The sequence below is a fragment of the Tiliqua scincoides genome, chromosome 1, assembly GCF_035046505.1.
Source record: "Tiliqua scincoides isolate rTilSci1 chromosome 1, rTilSci1.hap2, whole genome shotgun sequence".
Taxonomy (NCBI): Eukaryota; Metazoa; Chordata; class Lepidosauria; order Squamata; family Scincidae; genus Tiliqua; species Tiliqua scincoides.
In genome coordinates this window covers 85,324,187-85,336,613 of record NC_089821.1, presented here as the reverse complement: position 1 = coordinate 85,336,613, position 12,427 = coordinate 85,324,187, and the positions used below count along the sequence as shown (strand labels likewise).

Below are 12,427 nucleotides of genomic sequence, written 5' to 3'. Positions count from 1 at the left end.
TAGCAAAGATAACTTTGAAAATTCTGTGAAAAGACAGTATTGGTGGGGAAGCAGGGTAAGAGATATGAGATAGATATGCTGCAGCATTGTGTTGTGGTTTGGGATTACTTTCCTTCCATTTTTTACCTGGGTGGAATTCATTGTTCTCTCATTGGGATAGTGGAGTAGAGGTTCCACTTAAGTGTGTGTGGAGTCCTCCTGGGGCAAAGTACCTCCAGTACAAATTTTGAAATGACAAATTTTAACAATGTATCTTGCCATGCATGTTGTGAGGTCAGTAGGCTCTTTGTGCAAAGTGCCCTTTCTCCATAGCTCCCATCACCAGGTTTCTCATTTATGTGCACAATACAATGCCAGAGCAGTATAGCTCTATACCACATGCCTTGTTATCTAAGCCCTGGTCTCCCTGGCAGAGGTTTTAGTTCTTTGTGATTGGGCTGTAAAGTGAAGTATGTACGCCAAATGAAGATAAAACAAAACCAATCAGCGATGAAAGGCAACTTGGTTGAGAAGACACTCAATTGTCTACACATGGTTTGTTTTTTTCTCCCCCTCACTTCATCCTTTTTACTCTGTATGGACAGCCTTACATCCTGGAATGCAACTGCATAATTTGCCTCTAGGAGTGGTCCTCAGTGAGTGTTTGCTCCCATGCTAAAAGGTCGCCTGATTGCTCTGAATGATTTTCAGCAGGTAATGAAGATAATCATTTTCCTGCTCATCTTATCACATGCTGAAAATCTATCTGGCCATGCAGCAAAGAAGTCAGGTGATTGCTTTATCGTATAGCCAGCTGTTATGGATTTAGCTCACTGTGCATCCATGGTTGATTTTTGATCATGAGAGTTGTCTCTTAGGAACACTGCTCATTGCACCAAATACACTTTGTACCTGGAATGTCACCTGATTCTTGAGTTTTTTTTTTTTTTATTTAACTGCAGTAAATAAACTAAGGATGTACGTTTACATGAGTGAGAGAAGGAAGTGTCTTTTTAAAAATACATCAGCTTGCCTTTTTGAGAATGGGCGCTGCTACAGAGAACAATTGAAAGCAATCACATGCTGTGCATGTGGTCTCATTGCTTGCATGCAAATTAATTCTCTGGATCACATCCCAAATGTATACTGTAACTTGATACGTTACCAATTAAAAAAAACGATAACACAACAACCAAAGCTTTGATTCATTATATTTTCATAGATTGCTGAAACATTAAAAGGGAAGCAAGCAATGTAAACTCTGTAACGGTTGTAATTATGTGAGAGTATTGATTGTGGTGTCATGGTTACGTGATAAGAAGGTTATGAACAGAAGCTAGGTATAGCACCTAGATTCCCATGGCTGGCTTCATTTTTTTTTTTTTTTTGGCTAGAAGATTTCTATAATATTGTTTTCACCTTCAGAGGCATGAATATTTTAGACCTGCTCTTGCTTTTAGAATTCTCATTTTGTCCTGGTATGTTTGTGAGACATTCCACTTTCCAGAAATGTTGTTCAGGATATAAGCAAAATCTTAGCAGGAATAAAATATGAATGTGAATACAATGAACCTTTGATTTAATGGCCTGAATGAGCAGGGGAGAGGTTTAATGCTGAAAGCCTGTTAAATCCAGATGCATTTAAGATAATGCACATGTGCATGAGAAAAACTTATTTGACTAGTTTTTAAAGAAGCAGACAGCAATTGTAATTTCTGTAAAATCAAGGTCTGTCAAATTAACAATCGCTGTATATTGTTTGAACTTAAAATTTCTTTTAAATTGTTCCCCTAGAATCCCTCCTTCTTCATCCCTAAGTTTTGTTGACTTTATCAGCTGTGACACTTGCTTTCAGAGTTGCAGATAAAGAACACCTGATCTAACGAGTGGGTCAGGGGACAGCCACCTGCCATAAAACAACAGGCACATCATTCTGCTCACCTAATTTTAAAATGAATTGGAACTTTGACAGTACAATTATTTGTCTTGTTTTCATAGCATTGAAATGCTAGACATCATTTGTCTATCAACCATATTATTGTCTAGATTAGCGGTCGCCAAACTCATGACCTTTGTGCAACAAGAAAGCTATCCCCATTTGGGCCCACTCTTACCGTTCCACTCTTCTAGGCATCAGATCTGGACGACACAACGCTCCAGGCAGTCATGTCTGTCCTCCAGTGCCCCAGCAGGCATTGCATCCAGATTTCCAGGCAGACATGACTGCTCAGAGTGTAGTGTCGTCCAGATCTGATGCCTTGAAAAACCATGGCACAGTGAAACTACTCACAGGGGGAGGGGAGAAAGATTCTCTTAAACCCCAGATCCTGCCCTTGAGACAGGGTGTGGAGAGACCTGGTCTAGGTAGTTTGTTGTTTTTTTTAAAAAAAACAAACTTCTCAAACTTCTTCCTGCCGCAACCCAACTGTTCTGCAGTGGAGGGAACTGCAACCCACTTCGTTCTCTGGCATCAACCTCAGAAGGCCTCTGCAGGCCTCTGGAAGCAACCAGAAGTCACTTTCACAAACCAAACTTTCTTGAGGCCTTCTGAGACCTTCAGAGCTCCGGTGTGGCCTCCAATTCATCCAGAAGGCTCCAATTTGGGGCCTACCGGTTGCAAGGGCAGGTGGGAGGGTCCAAACCAGGAACCACCATACATCAGGATGAAACCCACCATGTGGGTCATGACCCACAATTTGACAATCCTGCTTTAAAATATGAGCCACATGTGGGTCAAATCCAGATTAGAACAATGGTGTGGATGTAGGGGGTTATTTAACCTTTTCCTCTATGCTATTTTCCTGCAAAAAATACTCACCTCACACTACTGTGGACCTCAAAAAGATACCATTTGCTTCAATTGCACCTTCAGGGGACCATAGCAACATAGCTCAAAAGAAAATATCTCCTACCCAGAGCATCCCTTGAGTAGGGCAACTGGAGTGGCCGCCCTGGGCCCCATGCTTTCATGACCAATATGTGGTAATAAAGGGGGGGAGACCCACACTGACTGAGTTGCTCCAGTCCCACACCCTGTCCATACCTTTCTAGGGATGGCTTTGCTCCTACCTCTGTGCTGTGGTACTAATTCAGATTTGACCTCTGTGTGGCTGATATGATTTAGAACAGTAGTTCTCAAACTGTGGGTCGGGACCCACTAGCTGGGTCGTGAGCAAATTTCAGGTGGGTCCCCATTAATTTCAATGTGTATTTTATTTTTAATCTATTAGACTTGATGCTACCCTGGTATGTGACTACATTCGGGGAAATGTTACAGATTTGTACTTTTAACAGACAACTACGTATGTATATGCTTTTAACAATGATAGTCAATGGGATTTACTCCTGGATAAGTGTGGGTAGGATTGCAGCCTAGGATTGTTAAACATTTTCCTGCTTGATGATGTCACTTCTGGTCATGACATCACTTCTGGTGGATTCTGACAGATTCTCATTCTGAAATGTGGGTTCCGGTGCTAAAAGTTTGAGAAGCACTGGTTTAGAAAACAAACCAAACTAGACAACGCTGTCTTTACCATCATGTATAGTTTGTTCTTGTAAGCCACTTGAAACTGGAACTAAAGCCCAGAGTGCAGAAGAGAAGAGATTCTGTTCTGCTGATTGGGCAAGGTAAGACGGCCAGGCTCCAAATATTTATAGTTGTCCTGGCAAATCCAGAGACTTCAGCTACTTCCAATAAGCTGATAATGCACTTCCCTATTCACTTTTGTGTTTGGGGGAAAAATATGTGACCTGAATATAAAGTCATGGATCGTGCTCAAAGACTTAGCATCAGACAAGCAATTTTCAATTGGTGTGCATGGCACATTGGTATGCCACAAATGGTCCACAGGTGTGCTATGGGAGTTTGGGGGAATGTCATTCATTAACAGGGCCATTGGGGGATGTGATCCCCATGCCAGCAACATGGTGTTGCCCAATCCAAAAGACTCCCAATACAGTCTGCTCAGAAGCAAGTCCCATTACAGTCTATGGGGCTTACTCCCAGGTAAGTGTAAGTAGGATTTCAGCTTTACTGTAAGAGTAATATGCTAAATTTCTTAATTTTATGATATCGGGAGAAAAAAACCAGAACTCTTGAAAACAAAACTGGGCCATTCATCAAAGCTGCAAAGATCCAATGATAAAAAGAAATCACATTTTATTACTGTGCCTTTAAATCTCTTAATATTAAGCTAAACCATCCGATTTTGAGAGAAAAGAGAATGTCCCTGAATCATGATTTTCAGACATTCAGGTTTGGCAGACTTGAATAAAAGAAAATTGATGGGCAAAACATCCACTGCAGTGTTTTTACTGAAGGCTGTTTTCTGTATCTGCCAAGAATAGATTACAGAAATGGGCAGAATAGCAATGCCGATCTAAATTGCAATGTATTTTCTAGGTAATTTCATAAAACTAATAGAATTTCTGTGTTATTTATAACAACAAATGGGAACATATAGATGTACAGCCCAATCTTACCTATATCCCCACACGGCGATGCAGCCGCGCTGGTGTGACAACCACTTTATCCTTTGGGAGATTTTCAGCTCCCAGAGGTCTCCCTGGAGTAAGGGAACATTTGTTCCTATGCCAAGGGGTAATCCCCAGCAGGTGCTATTGATCAGCTTAGACCTGTGCCAGCTCAATCACTGGTAGAAGCCCACACTGACCAGGGAAGGTGGACTGGTCCCAGGAAGGGCTTCAGGATTTGCCACTGCTGATCCTGCCCCCTCTTGGGCATGATTTGCCCCCTCCTTCCCCTGCCACCACGCTGTTCAACGCAAACCATGCCCTATTCCACCTACCCTCTGCTTTGCTCAACCCCCTTCCCACCTACCTCTAAAGCACCTTATGGGCTTACCTGCTCCAGCAGGTCTCTGGCTCCACTGTCATGTGGTAGGCTGTTCCAGCCACCCCCCACCAGTAAGCCTGCAGTGTGCCGCAGCAGAAGTTGCTTTGTGACTGTCTTAAAGCAACTTCTGCTGGTGCAATGCTGGTTATGCTGGTAGAGGAAGGGGATAGGATTGGACTATTGGTTTATTTTTATTTTTTTTCTATAATATTGCTTTGGATTCTGAGGAGCTGTATAGGTTAAATGCTTTGTTTGGATTATCATGTTTTATGCCATACCCACGGATTAATTTGCATTATTTTTGTATCTTGCAGGCAGAAAATTCTGCACTGGCCATGGAAAACAAAAATCAGAGAGAGCAGTATGAGAGGTGCCTTGATGAGGTAAAGTAAATGCAGCATGTTTTGTGACAAAGTACTCTGTTAGTACACAACCCTCCTTTTTTAGTTCAATTAGGGTTTTGTTTATTATTCAGCTTCAGCCGTTGTATCATTCTGATGCCATTTGGATATAATCACGCATATATCAGTCATGAACTGATAGGTCATGAACTGATTGTTCAGTGTTACTCAAACTGTGGGTTGGGACCCACTAGTTGGGTCGCGAGCCTATTTCAGGTGGGTCCCCATTCATTTCAATATTTTACTTTTAATACTGTATATTCGACTTGATGCTACCATGGTATGTGACTGCATTTGGGGAAATGTGACAGACCTGTACTTTTAACAAGCTACTATGTAACATTTTAACAATGTTAGTAAATGGGACTTACTCCTGGAATGCAACCTAGGATTGTTAAAAAACGTTCCTGCTTGATGATGTCACTTCTGATCATGAAGTCACTTCCAGTGGGTCCTGGCAGATTCTCACTCTAAAAAGTGGGTCCCAGTGCTAAATGTGTGAGAACCACTCTGATAGTTCATTAAGGCCCAAATCCCAACCAACTTTCCAGCACTGGCATAGCTGTGCAAATGGGTCGTGTGCTGCATCCTGCAGTTGGGTGGCACTCATGGAGGCTTATTCAAAGTAAGGGAATGATTGTTCCCTTACCTAGGAGCTGCATTGCCCTTATGCCGGTGCTGGAAAGTGGGTTAGGATTGTGCCCTAAATTATATAGTTTAATTTAGTAGAGCATCGGTTCTCTGTGGGTCGCAACCCATCAGGGGGTCACAAAACTGACGAGGAAAATGCATTTAGCCCTATGGATAGAAGTATTTGAAAACGGTGTTATTTATTTCACTCGGGAGTAAACCTGTTGTGTTCAGTAAGACTTACAGCCCAATCCTAAACTGTCCTAGCACCGGGCAGAACAGCAGCACCAAAATGGCTACCAGGTAAGGGAACAAATGATTAAAATGTTCCCTTACTCCATGTCGAGCCCCGTTGTCAGCAAATGCCCTGGATACTGCACTGGAGGAGTGTTAATGTGACCCGCCCCCCAGTACACGAAGAACAATGTAGAGAGTGACAGAAGGAGCGCAGCCACTGTCAGTGCAGTTCTGAACCACCCTTAGGTCTGTCCCCATCCCCTTTCATTAAAGGAAAGGAGAGAGGGGTGGCCGCAGACGCACAGTCACTCTTCGTGGTTCCCTGCTGGTCAGAGCACCACTCCCTCTCTACCAGCAGGGAACTCTTGGCACTGTTCCCAGCCACATCTGAGGCCATCCCCTTTCCTTCCCTTTAATGAAAGGGGAGGGGAGGGGCAGCCCTCAGGGTGGCAGGAAGCAGCATACCTCTCCTCCAATTTTGGAGGAGACGTGTGCCATTTCTCCATCTCTGACAGAGCCTTTCACACTGCTTCTAAGCTGCACGAAAGGCTCCATTAGAGCGCTTGCCTGTCCTAGGCTCCGCTTCCAGCAGCCCCAAAACACTCTGAAGGAGCCTTTCGCGCTGCCAAAAGTCAGAAACTTTTCTTCAAAGGGGGAACGGAGGAGGCAGCATACAGAACTAATTGTAGTGATGATGAAATTGTCGCAATTACTACCAGGTCAGGGGCGGGGTGGCAGAGGTGGCCCCGGGCAAGGGAAACCCCAGGACCGTCTCTGCCACTGGCTGCTCCAGCAGCGTGTCATTCCGGCAGAGAATCCCAGTGCCCAAGTGCTGTGCACCAACGGAAAAGTGCCTTATGGCACTTTTATGACAGTGAGTGCCGGCGGTGCGAGCATACCGCAGGCACTGTGCCTGATAAAGCTGGGCGCTTAGACTGTAATCCTAACTCACCAGAAACAAACACCTCTATTTACGGAAAGTGCAGCACATGTAAACATGTACGTTTACTCATGAGTAGGTGCCTCAGTCCACTTAGAAGGGCAGGCCAAGGGAGGTGCAACATTGCAGACCCCCCCAAAATGCAGACCCCCAAAAAAATTCTCAAGAAGGTAGTCCCCCACCGATGTATTCCTGGGTAGTCCCCAGGAAAATGTATTTAGCCCTATGGAAAGTGAAACAGAGCCACACATGCACGTTTACTCGCAGGTAGGCAAACATTCCTCAATTCTTATTGAAGGCCAGGGGAAGGGCAATGCAAAGCCGCCAGAATAATCCAATCCGATGAACATGGAGCTCAACATAAGAACAGCCCCATTGGATCAGGCCATAGGCCCATCTAGTCCAGCTTTCTGTATCTCACAGCAGCCCACCAAATGCCCCAGGGAGCACACCAGATAACAAGAGACCTGCATCCTGGTGCCCTACCTTGCATCTGGTGTTCTGACATAGCCCATTTCTAAAATTGGGAGGTTGCACATACGGCTTGTAACCCATAATGGATTTTTCCTCCAGAAACTTGTCCAATCCCCTTTTAAAGGCATCCAGGCCAGATGCCGTCACCACATCCTGCGGCAAGGAGTTCCACAGACTGACCACACGCTGAGTAAAGAAATGGGTAAATGAGTAAACAAATGCTCCAGAAAGTGTCCCCACCCCAATAGTAAAATGAATAAAACAGATGCTTGAGTGACCAGTAAATAAAACTTTTTTAGACTCATAAAACTAGCTGGGTCCCAATAGAGTGTTGTTTTAAAAAGTGGGTCCTGGTGCTGAAATGTTTTGGAACCACTGTAGTAGAGTTTTTCACTGGATACAAATGAGATCCCTTTATCAAGACATTGCAACGTATCTCCATATCTGAAAACTGAATGTAATTACCTTCACCCACAAATCCTGAATGCAATAATTAATTTAATTCCTATGAAGCATGCTTTAATGTTGTCTTCCATTTGTTTTACTGTGTGGCCATCCAAAGCAATTGATTATTCAAAATGATCAATCCCTTTCGTGACCCACCAGGGGAACCAAAAGTGGGCCATTTCCCCTTAAGGGGAGTGGCCCAGGAATGGGTGTCCCGATGACCCTGCAGCAATCATGGCACCATGGGAACCCAGGTTTCTTTTTTTACTTGCCTGGGAGGTTGCATTGGCCTTCAGGAGGGTCCGGGAGGTTCACAGCCCCATCTGCAAGACTCTCTGCAGCTCCATAGGGTTCCAATCACCCATCAGAGCCTGTGGAGCTACAGGGAGCCTCATAGAGACGGCTGCAAGCCTCCTAGACCCTCTGACAAGATATCAGAGCCCACTTCCAGTTTCCAATCAGAGCTCTGATCTGGAAGTGGGCTCCAGTTGGCAGTTAGAGCCCTGTGGAGCTGTGGTGAGCCTCACAGAGGCAGCTATGAACCTCCCAGAGCCTCCTGGAGGCCAGCACAACTCCCCAGGTAAATAAAAAAGCCCCTTGTCCCTGCAGCACTTCAATAGCTGTGGCACTGTCAAGGCAACCCTCCCACCCTGCCCAGACTTAGTTCATTCCCAGTGTCTCAGGACTTATCATCGTGATTACTTACAGGCATGGTGCATTCTGAGACCCAGAGTAAGATTTCACAAGCCATTTTTTCTCTTGCTGGTTTAAACAGGCATGTTAGACTGAGGTATCCTAGAAACCATACATCTCAATCCTACCCCTTGCCAGCCCAGAGTGTGCAGCTCCACCAACAGAGCATGTGCTACATTCTATGCACCAGCTGGGGACTAGACATCTCAGTAGGATGCCTGGTTCCCAAAGGATCTTCTCAGACCTACGCAATCTCTTTCACTGGCATCAAGTCTGAGAAGACTGAGGATAAGTGCAGCCCTGGAAGGGAGGATACAATCTGGTGTGCGCTGCTGCTACTGAGAAAGATTTTTGCTGCTGTGTGGATCAGAGTATTAATTGAAAAGCTGAAGTTCTAGGTGTTCACTACAAGGAGACACAACCATCTGTATACAGGTACAATTCTAAAAATTTCACTGATTTTTAATGGCACGAGATTGTGCTATATGTGAAAATCTTGAGCTCCTGACGTTGTGTATGAACTCATCACTTCTTCAATTTGTTTAATAGGTGGAGGGCTGTTTTGCCAAATTCCTGTTCTAAACTTGACCTAGAGAACTTATGCCCACTTTAAGCTAACCAGTTCCTCTCTTCACTCAAAATAGCCCTAATCCTGCAGAAACCACTGCTGGACCCCACCACTAGGGTAACTTGCCTATTCAGCCTGTAGAGTTCCTTCTTTCTCCACTCAACATTCTCCCACCAGCAGCTTCTAAAGCTATTGCAGCAACATCTTGGTTCCCAACAGTTCGTGGGCGGGGCAGCCACACACCAGTCTCCATTGTTTCCAGCAGTCTCCGTTCATTCAGTCCATTTAGTCAGTCCTCCAAGCTCCTTCCTTCTACACTCACACGTTCTTCCTTCTCTAGGTGCTGATTTTATCCCATACAACAATGTTTTTCAAACTGAAGCGTTGCGACACCCCAGCCTGAAGGCCCTGGCCTCTGCCCCCTTAAGGGGCAGGGGCAGGGAGGAGGCAGTGACGCAATCCCCAGGATCACGTTGCTAAGGGGGGCTGCAGGGACTGGGATGCACTCACCAGTCCCTGCAGCAGCTGGCCTGGGGTGCGGGGAGCCCTGCGCGAGTATCTGCAGGGCTCCCCAGCTCGTCAGAAGTGAAAGTGGCAAGATCACGCTCCACTTCTGGTTCTGCAGAAGTGGAGCACGATTGCTCCGCTTTCACTTTTAGAAGGCTGGGGAGCCCTGAAGACGCTCGCGCAGGGCTCGCTGCACCCCAGACGGCTGCTGCAGGGACTGATGAGTGCATCCCAGTCCCTGTAGCCCCCCTTAGCCTTGCCTCCCCCCCACCAAGACTTACTACAGTTCAAACTCTCCCCAAGAGTTTGAAAACTGCTCCCTTATGACCTAGTTGCCTCTAGTGGCTGCAGCCCTGCAGCACACCCACTGCTAAAAGCCAAGTTTTTAACCCCATGCTTCCCAGACCTGTCAGAGCAAGGGGCCACTGTTGACACCACGTAACACCCTATATACTTGAGGGATCTTGCACGTTTCCATTACAATGGGGCCAATCCTATCCAACTTTCCAGCACAGATGCAGCTGTGCCAATGGGGTGTGCTTTGCATGCTGTGGTGGGAGGGCAGTCACAGAGTCCTCCTCAAGATAAGGGAATGTTTGTTCCCTTATCTCAGGGCTGCATTGCATCTGCATTAGTGCTGGAAAGTTGGATGGGATTAATCTCTGAGTTGAGGGGCAGAACTGCTGAATGCAGTCTCATTATTCTGAAAAACAAATGTTCTTTTAATCCACATACTCCCTTTCCCCGGAATTCTGAACTTTGCTTTTGTTATTGTAATATGATATGAATCCTCTGACACTGAAATTGACATTCTTTAAGCATTTTTCCCTGTAAAACTCCATCACTTAAAAAAAAAAAGTGTGCATAAGAGGAATTGGAGTGTGAGAGAAATGGATTCACTGATGAATTCTAATAGTGATCTTAACAAACAATTGTTTTGAAATTAGCAGTTCATTTCTGCTGTTTTTTCCCCTAATATACATATATCAGTCATTTGAATTAAACTTGAATGAAAATAACTGTTCAGTGATCTAGCCTTGCCATATGTAGGAAAGGAGTCTCATTTATTGAAAATGCAAAAAATACATACATATATCCTAAAGCTATCTCCTTGTCTCTTGGAAACCAAATGCAAGAAACAGGATTACCTCCTTATAGCTCAGGGGCCTGAGATTTAAATTCTTAATCCTAGTTTCCCATTCTGGAATTTGTCAGTTTATTGTCAAGAGGTATTATAATATTTATTCGTGTTATTATGCCAGCAAAGGTTTCTGTCAGGCTCAGTGCCTCTCTTTCATGGCAGCGAGTTATGTTACGCTGCAGACCTTGAAATTATCACACCAACTCTTGCAATTAGCCCGGCAAAATATAAAGATTCACCTCTAATATTCAGCCTGTCTTTAGAAGTTTTTAGCAGAAAGACATCTTTAACATTTCATGCAAATCAGAGAATAAAAGCATTTTTACCAGATCCAAAAACATGCCCAGCTCACTGGAAGTAGCATTTAGATTTATTTCCATTCTGTACTAATTATGCTTATAGGATTAGATAGGCCAGAAATAATCAGTTCTACGTATGTTCTACTGAAGGTATTTAAATTGTGGGTTAGGAAGGAGAAAATCCTCATACAAGCAAGTGACATTCCTGGCCACTGCCACACCCGGGGCACACTTCCAGGTATGCTGCCCCCCACCTGGAGAGGCCACCCCCCTGCCTAATGCCTTCCCTCCTTACAACACCTTGTAAGGCCTTCTGGAAGCCAAAAATCATAACTTTCCGTTTTGGGCTCTAAACCGGAAGTGATTAGTTTTCAACTCCCAGAGCCAGATTTTCGGCTCTGAAAGCACACAGCTTCCCTGACCCTCAGAATGTGTTTTGGAGGGGGCCCCAGGAGGCAACCCTCCCATCAGCACACAAACTGAGTGCCGGAGGGGCATTGTCAGTGGAAGTGGATGATGGTGCGGTGCCACCCCCTCAGACCTGACACCTGTGCCATTTGCACCCCTTTCCCCCCCAACAGGTGAGCCACTGGCTCCAGCTTTTCCAAGTGGAACAATTCTGGATTTGAAATTAAAGTATTGTGTTTGAAAGGCGTCACTAGGCTTTGCATCACCGGGTGTGCGAGGTAATTGTGTCTCTCCTATGATGGACCTTCTCCTATACCAGACCATAAATGAATATATATATATTCACACACAACAAAAAATCAGTTTCCAACTTGATGACACTCACACAACTAAATAAAAGTTCTCATATTGGTTCTGATACATGAAAATGAGAGCTGACTCATACTAACACCTTATTGATTTCCTGTTGTGTCATACAACTCATTGGCTCTTGGAACAATCAGTCTCATTGGTCAGTTCTGAGTTAAGGAAATCCACTTTTGATTACATAATGCAGTTGTATTTTCTTCTTCTGGTTAATTGTCCATTACTTTTGATAGAATAAAGGTAATTCAACATGGTTTGTTTCACTGCATTCTGCATTAACATACCTATCGAATAATAGATAATATGATGTTATTATTCACAAATACCAAGGTTTTCACAATTTTGGCCACTAGTGGTGTCACATACATACCCCAAGGGTGTCATCCCGTGTGGTCTGAACCCCTCGCACCCCCTGGTGACGCTGCTGTTCTGTTTCTGTAGAGACTTCTGCTTGGTAGCTGCTAGAACTGAAATCTTTT

The 12,427-nt window shown here is 44.6% G+C and overlaps 1 protein-coding gene across 2 annotated transcripts in view; it reads left to right on the top strand.

The window, feature by feature from the left end:
- Window positions 1-12,427, top strand: part of NCKAP5 (NCK associated protein 5) — a 370,314-nt gene that overhangs the window by 175,955 nt on the left and 181,932 nt on the right. For both annotated transcript variants that reach the window (XM_066633011.1, XM_066633012.1), the window contains exon 5: window positions 5,152-5,220. In XM_066633011.1, coding sequence (XP_066489108.1) covers window positions 5,152-5,220 — 69 coding nt within the window. The remainder of the gene's footprint in view (window positions 1-5,151; window positions 5,221-12,427) is intronic.